This window comes from Ailuropoda melanoleuca, chromosome 7, assembly GCF_002007445.2.
Source record: "Ailuropoda melanoleuca isolate Jingjing chromosome 7, ASM200744v2, whole genome shotgun sequence".
Lineage (NCBI taxonomy): Eukaryota > Metazoa > Chordata > Mammalia > Carnivora > Ursidae > Ailuropoda > Ailuropoda melanoleuca.
In genome coordinates, this window is record NC_048224.1 from 38,270,150 (window position 1) to 38,278,357 (window position 8,208).

The 8,208-nt window shown below is 43.9% G+C and overlaps 1 protein-coding gene across 6 annotated transcripts in view; it reads right to left on the minus strand.

The window, feature by feature from the left end:
- Window positions 1–7,055, minus strand: part of TXNDC8 (thioredoxin domain containing 8) — a 28,960-nt gene extending 21,905 nt beyond the window's left edge. For 4 of the 6 annotated variants that reach the window (XM_019796726.2, XM_019796727.2, XM_019796725.2 and 1 more), the window contains exon 1: window positions 2,352–2,432. In XM_019796726.2, coding sequence (XP_019652285.1) covers window positions 2,352–2,375 — 24 coding nt within the window. In that variant the 5' untranslated portion in view covers window positions 2,376–2,432. Of the gene's footprint in view, window positions 1–2,351; window positions 2,433–6,470; window positions 6,675–6,842 lie in introns of those variants that run through there. The other 2 variants (XM_019796729.2, XM_019796728.2) reach the window with 2 other exon arrangements.
- Between the last annotated feature and the right edge of the window lie 1,153 nt (window positions 7,056–8,208).

Consider the following 8,208-nt stretch of genomic DNA (forward strand, 5'->3'; position numbering starts at 1 on the left):
CAACTAGCTGGTTGGGACTCTAACCTAGGCAGCCTAGTCCAGAGTCCCTTTCCTTAAGCACTATACAAAATCATCTCTTGAGTTCTTCCTAGTAATGGGGTTCACTCTCTTTCTCACTGGCCCTAATTCTATCATGTGCTCATCCCTGGACCAGTCCAGATGGGGAGTGGATGGGATCATTAATTAGGTCAAGTCAAGCAGGGCCTATCACTGGAATTAGGGATGGGGTTAATTCCATACAAATGGCATAATGCTCTGTAATAGGGGAATCTTGATAATTATGTTGCCATTTGATTTAGTTTCAAGCAGATGAAACAGATGACTTAAGGAAGATATGCTCTCTTTCTTTACCCGTATTCCTCTAGGATCGGGGTTACTTAACTCCTCAGAGAGCTATGCCAAGCTTCCATTTCTCACTTGCTTCTGAAATTATACAGTAGGTGTCATCCTCACAAGCCCTCAACACCCTCAGTTCTCAGCATTTGCTAGGGTGTAAACTGGCCTAGCTGGATCCATGAATTTGACTTGGCTAAGTCCTCTGAAGGGAATACCCCCATAGGATATATATTGATTCTACAAGTACCTATTAAGACCGATTCTATTCCAAGTAATGGACACACTGCTAGGATACAGCTGTGTACAAAAAAACCAGACAAACATTTCCTTGTATTCATGGAGCTTATGTTTTGTTTTGTTTTTTAGAAGCTGGNACACTGCTAGGATACAGCTGTGTACAAAAAAACCAGACAAACATTTCCTTGTATTCATGGAGCTTATGTTTTATTTTGTTTTTTAGAAGCTGGGTGTTTTTTTTTTTTTTTAAAGATTTTATTTATTTATGTGACAGAGAGACAGCCAGCGAGAGAGGGAACACAGCAGGGGGAGTGGGAGAGGAAGAAGCAGGCTCCCAGTGGAGGAGCCTGATGTGGGGCTCGATCCCGGAACGCCGGGATCACGCCCTGAGCCGAAGGCAGACACTTAACGACTGCGCTACCCAGGCGCCCCTGTTTTTTTTTTTTTTTAAAGATTTTATTTATTTGATAGACAGCAAGAGCCAGAGAGCACAAGCAAAGGAAATGGCAGAGGAAGTGGCAGAAGTAGGTCCCCCACTGAGCAGAGAGCCCAATGAGGGGCTCGATCCCAGGATCCTGGGAACATGACCCGAGCTGAAGGCAGATGCTTAACCATCTGAGCCACCCAGGCGCCCCTGGAGCTTATGTTTAAAGGCAGAAGCTGACGGTAAGATCAATAAGTAAAATATGAAGTGTGTTAGTGATCATTGCTAATAAAGAAAAAGAGGAGAAAGATGAAGCCGAAAGGAAGGAAATGAACTGGATTAGAGTTGTAGTCTGGGTGGTCAAGGTCCACCTCGACTAGAAGGTGACATTTGGGTACAGACATGAAGGAGACAACAGGCCCTCAGGAGAGGTCTCTGAGGAGGAGATGGAGAGGGTGTCTTAGGGGACTAGCAAGACCCTGGGTTATTCTGTGAGATTCCCAGAAAATTAAAAAAAAAAAAAAAGAAGTAACAAATGCATTAGCAAATATGTGCTATTTTAAAACATTTTCTTATAGCAAATCTACACGGCAATGCCTCCTTTCAATCTGGTCAGCCTCATTTTTGTGACCTTATATATAGTTGCATTTGGGGAAAATGTCAAAAGTATAAGTTGGAGGGTGCTGATGGATGGCAGGCCCAAGCCCAATGCCTTCCCCCTTCCCTCCAGGTCTGCATCTCCTATAACAGGGCCTGGCATCAGAATGTCTGGGTTCTAATGCCCACTTCCCTCCTAAATGGTGTAGAACTTTAACCACTCTTAAATTTATTCTTTATAAATAAAGAACTCTTCCTGGCCTATCTATACATTTAGATTTTTTTGTGGCAGTAACACTGGGTTAGAAACTGGCTTTATAAAATACCACCTAAGGAATTGTTGATACCGTTGGCTGTCATTTTTCTTACCCTATTCCATAGGCATGTCTGAGATTTCTGTTTTCTAGAATAAGAGAAATATATGAACTTTTACTTTCATAGAATGTTCCAGGTACAATTAAGGTGGAATCAGTGGGGTCAGGTACAGGACAGGATGTGTCAGGATTTGGCCTGGATTCAGCTAGAGGAAGAAATGAGAAGCAGGGAGGAACAAAACCCTTTCGATTGATTTGTCCCTTGGCTACTCTCTAGATAGTGGCTTCTCTCGAGCAACAAAAAGGAGAGCAAGACTTAAAAAATCTCCCCTTGCTACAGAGCAGTGAAGGAATACTAATAGAGGAAATCATTCTTAAAGTTTATCAAATCTGTTCTCAAGTGGTCTCTTTTGAAATATCAGTGAAGCCAAATAAATACTTGCCATGTCTTTAATAATCTGAACCATGATTTACTGGGAATTGCTGACGAAACCTGCCTGTTGGTTCAGTTGGCTCACCGAAGTGCTCTCTCATTAAAGGCTCCTAGCAGGAATAGAAGAGTAACTTCTCTATGACATCATTAAACGTGACATCTCAGAACCTAGAACTCTGGCAGACTTGAAGCAAATTTCACTTTTACATCATGACTAGGTAGTCAATGAGTGGTCAGCCAAGAGCCAGCCAACTGCAGGCCTGTGTGCAGACTCAATAATGAGTCCGTCTACTTTTGATCTTCTGTCATCTATTTCATGACCCCTCTTCCTTTTCCACCCCCTGCAACCATCAAATGAGAAATAAGCAAGCTAATATTAAATAGATGAAGATTATTTTCATTTAGGAGTTTGAAGGGATTATTTTGCAGTTGAGAAAAATATGAAAGCCTTAATCCTATCTATAATTATAAGCTTCGTATAAATTAGGTTTTATGAGTCATAGATTCCCTAAACTTTGTTATTTTGCTCTAATTATTTAGGAGGTAATGAAATTTCACTTTTATGGACTAGATCACAGGTTGGCAAACTTTTTCTCTAAAGAACCAGATAATTTGGGCTTTCTGGACCACATGCACATGGACTTTGTTGCCTATTCTTTGTTTTCATAATCTTTAAAGAATGCAAAAACCATTCTTAGCCGGTGGGCCACACAAAAACAGCATTTTGCCAAATCCTACACATGGTGATTCATTTTTCAGAATTTAATGTTAGAAAATAACCCAAACATGGCCATGACCAATATTCCCCAAATCTTCTTCAGAGCAATAACGAGAAAAATGAAAGAAGTTGCAGAATTCTAGAATAACAAAAAACAGAAAAATCCTCCTTTCTGGCTTTTCCATACATCCCAGTGAGGTCTTTCAGGAATGAGTTGCCCGGCTTTCCTTTTTTGTATGGATTAGATGAAGTATGAAGTACGCGTATTTCCTGTATGGCCACAGGCCAACTTGGCTTTTGTTGCGGTTATCAACGTCACCTCTCAGTACCCGCTTCTTCCACTTTCCCCCAAAAATACTGTGACTGATTTTCCTGTGGGTAAATTTATCCCTCCTCCCTTTTATAGCAGCTTGTGTGGGATTAATCTAACCCTAAATCCAGGGTTAGACCCTTATTATCTTAATCCAACCAACAATTTTATCTTTCCATCAAGAGTTAATGAAGAGGGAAGAAGAAAGCAAGAGAATGCCATTTCTAGCACGCGTGACAGAGTCAGTAAAACTTTCTCTTTCCTCATCCAGATATAAACAAGACGCTGGCTGGCTGTTCTTACAAAACACACAGGAACCCAGTCTCTGTGTAAGGCCAATATTCCACAGAGATGTGAGGAGGCATTGAAGAAAGCTGGGGTTTTGGGGATACTTTGACCCCCTGGATTAAGCGTGGCCTGAGGATCAAGCTAAGTCTGAAACGTTCATTTCCACAGTAAATTCCTTTATAGTTCAAACTGGGTTAAGGTGGGATTGCTGATAGTTATCTGGAAAGTTTCAGATATAATATTATAGAAATTTCTCCACTGAGTCAAACTGCCAGCCCTATGACTAACATCATCATGGGTGTTTTAAAATTTCTCACATAAGGAAGGCAGCAATAGAGCAAAATCTACCATGAGGGTCAGGGAATTTAATTTCTTGTTTCCGATATAACCAGGCTCAAAATACTCATTAATCTCTGCAATATCCAGGGAGAACGTGGAAGAACATGGGCTTTGGACTCAGACACGTTATTTTTCCACTTCATGGTATATGGCAGGTGCTAAACTTGGATAAAATAACTTGGTTTCAAATCTAAGTGCTGCTTTTCTGAGATCTTGAGCAAATTATTGCTTATTTCCTCATCTGTGAAATGGGGATAATGTCTACCTCATAGGGATATGGTGAGAATGAAGAGATATGAAAAAAAATTCTGGTCAAATGTGTACAATTCCTAGCCCAAGCCAGCAGAGACATGCATTCCCTTCTGGATTCCCAAGTTTATACTTCAGAAAGGGCTTTCTTACCTCTTAGAGAATAGAAAGCAAACAGAAAATCAAGGTGTTCCCTTTTGAGCTGGCAGAACTCTAAAAAGAGAAACAACACTTAGCTGTCCACAAGCCTTTGATGGCATGCTAGGTTGGCCATACCATCGTGTTGGCCAACATTTACAAACTAAATATTTTAGGAATAAACAAAGTCTCTTATTGATCTTGACAAGGGTCAGGAGCTCTGGCAGCACTCGGCCTGTGGTCTTGGACTGCATGATAACTGTCCGGTGGAGAGCAGTGGCTGCCCCTCTGGAGGGGGCATACTCTTTCCAGTCAGCCACTATCCCACCATCTTCTACCACTTTAAGAACTCAGGGTGGAGTGGCAAGCTGCCTTTCTGTTGTGAGTGTGCAGCTATCTGACTTCTACTATGATAGGTATTTGAAGTATTGCTAATGTCATTCCTTTCTCTTTGCCTCTAGGGTGTCCCTACGTATTTATACTACTTGGCTGGCTTCTGTTGGCATTTGAGTTTAAGACCCCTGGTGCTGATGTTTCTACCCTCACAGCCAGGAATTTTTTTTCCTGGTCATCTGTTGAAGATCTTATCATTTCCTTCTCCTTTTCTCTCTTTTCCATCCAAGAGGGAAAGACGGATGTTGACACACATGGAACATCCTCCAAGCCCCCAGTAGGAACCACTGCTTTGAAGTGTGGGCTCGGTTCTAGGCATCACTTTACCTTGCAAGTACCCAGTCAGTTAAGGTGACCGCGTCCGCTCTACAGGTGAGGTGATCAAGGTACAGTACTGCAAGTTTAAACAAGTTCTCCTAGGCAGAATTCAGAATTCAAGTCGGGTCACCTGTCATTGTCACACCTGGAGGAACATGGGGTCAGCTAAAATATGCAGGTCTCTTAGAAAGGCCTTTAGCAACGGACGAACTCAACTTGGGGAGTGAATTTCTTTTTTCTCTGCATTAAGACCAATCTATCATTTCTACTTTCCTTTTCCTCATAGAATTAGCTCTTCCTGAACTTTCCTCCACTGCATTTGTAAAGAAAGTAGTACCGAATTAACCCTCATGCTGCTGTTCCCACAAACTCCCGCCACATCCTGGGGTTCCTGGAAGTGGAGCAAGGCGGGGTCAGTAATTCTGCCTTTTCAGCACTTGCAGACTTTTCCTAAGAATTCGCTCTCGCACTGTCAGAGTACATGTTGACAGCTCACAGAAATCTGTTTATTCTTAACTGGAATTAAGCACTATTGAAACCCAGAAAACGGCCAGTGTCAGAAAAATGGACATTGTTTTTTATGGTTTGCAGAGAAAGTGCTCAGTTGGTAAACGGCATATTTCAAGTCCTGGAAAAAAGCTCTTGGTCAAGTCTTTTCTAGAAAAGAGCAACCAGCCTTCCCCTTTGCACTTGACTGCCTTCTTTGTTTCCCTGACATGCACTCACATGTATTTTCCTAGACTCATTTCTGACCTCACTGTTGGAAGAAGGAACTTGACAGTAGGCTGGGTGGAGTCTGTTTGAGAAGTCAGGGGTGTGTGTGTGTACGTGTGTGTGCCTGTGTGCTTCAGTTTATCCAGGGTGGAATCCTGAGAGTGGGCTGGGAATTTTAAACCTTCAAAAACTTGACAAGAAAAAACAGAGTGGGCAGAAGAGAAGTAGAGAAAAGAGGAAAAAAGCTGATGAGAGGAAAAGGGAGAAAGGAAGGACCAAAGAGGAGAAAGTGAAAACAAAATTTTTTTAAAGAATAAAAAATAAATAGATAAATCGTTCCTATCCATTACATGTAATCCACCTCAGAATTTACAGGGGCACATCAGGATGGTAAGCGCCATGGGGGCGCCTGGTGGCTCAGTCGGTTAAGCATCTGACTTTGATTTCACCTTAGGTCATGATCTCGGGGTCATGAGACAGAGCCCCACATCGGGCTCTGTGCTGGATGTGGAGTGGAGCCTGCTTGAGATTCTCTCTCTCCCTCCGTGCCCCCCCATCGCGAAGAATGTTAATTATCACGGAAGTAGGTAGATAACTAACAGAAAACTCAGATCATTATTAGCCGTATCCTAAGGAAAAAAGTCAGTTTTGTGCTCTCTTACCAGAAGCCCTGGTGAAATCTTCCTCTTCGTGGAGGTTTAGGCTTCGGGTGAGTGCTGAGAGGAAGCAGCTCAAGGACGTACGCCAGGGAAGGACAGGAGGGGCTTCTCGAAATGCTTTTCAGGAGCGGCAGAGAACGGGACCCAGTACTAGAGTCTTGACCACTCCGGATGCTCCCCGTTTGTTAGGGGCAACAAAAGGAGCTACTGGAACAACAGAAAGAAAAATAAATGCAAGAAGGAGGATGAAAAGGGAATTGTACACAGAAAAGATGAAGGACTTATAACCAGGACTTTCTTTACGTTCGGAGAAGGGTGAATTCTCTTGAATGCTGTAAGAGCTGGCTCGTAGGGCGTTTGTAAACACGGCCTCACCTGGGAGCTTGGTGGACATGGAGAACTTCGGCTCCATCCCATATTCACGGCGTAGCAATCTGCATTATAAGGTTCCCCAGGGGATTCTGTGCACACTGATCTTGAGAAGCAGGGCTCTAGAGGCGTGCTTCTGTCCCCGATGCACAGACGACCAGCAGCACTAGCGTTAGCGCTGCCTGAGAATCTGAGAAATGCAACTTCTCAGACCCCACCCGGGACCTACTGAATCAGACTCTCTGAGGGCAGGGCCCAGATGGGTAGGTTTTAACAAGCCGTGCAGGCGATTCTGCTGCATGCTCCAGTTTGAGAACCACTGGGCTAGAAGGGTTTTTAAACAATGGAATTGACTTATGTTGGTCTGGTGTAGCACGTCTTCGACACCGTAATGATGCAGGAGTATCGTTCAAAATAGCACGCTGAGCGACTTGGGGGCTGATCAGTCAGAATGGACAACAGCTGCGCATCTGCTGGGGGGAGGGTATGAGGGCTGCTCTGCCAGGTATTAACACCTTCAGTTGCTGGATTTGAGGGAGATCCAGAATGTCCTAGGGGAGGGAATTAGTCAGCCTCAATGGGTTGGGACGTGAGGGTGGGACTGGGGGGGCCGAGGCTACTTATCAGCCATTATATATTTCAATAATTTAACAACTGGTTAAACTGGCCATTCCTGCCTGTATTGACCGAAGATCAGCCTTATGATAATGATGGGAAATGTTAACAACTCTTCCCAGAGAGCAGATGGGCAACTGCAACATTCAGACCTAAGTTCTTTACCAGACCAAAAAAAAATTTGTATTGGAGTTTCAGCACTAAAATGGGAATTTATAACCTTCAGTGATCCCTTGACCACTTAGGAAGCAAAACTGTGCTTGGCCCCTGAGCCAATGGCCAGTCTCAGGAACAGAGCAGGAGGGAACTCTAGGATTCGAAGGCTCCTGGGCACCTGCTCACAGCGACGGTGCAGGAGTCACAATGGTGGATAGCACGAGGAGTACACATCTTCCTCATGTGGAGAGAAAGAGAGACCCAGATGGAAAAGGACTGTTCTCACTCCTCACTGAAGCCCTGCACTGTGCCTTCAGGGAAGTGAACGAAAGGAGAAGTGCTGGAAACTGTGCCAAGGCCCAGTGTTCCCAGAAGTGCGTCACTTAACGTAATGGCCATAGTTACCGCAGAGCGGATCCTGCCAGCGTGGGGCCGACCCACGCCCTGGCTTCTGTGGGCAGTCTGTGGGGCTGCAACGTGAGATGCGAAAACCGTGGTAACACTTCTTTTTCTTTATATCCCCCAACCCCGGAAATCTTCCTTTACTCTCTGTGTCACCCCCATTTCCACAGGAGGCTTACAATATAATAGACTCGATGCA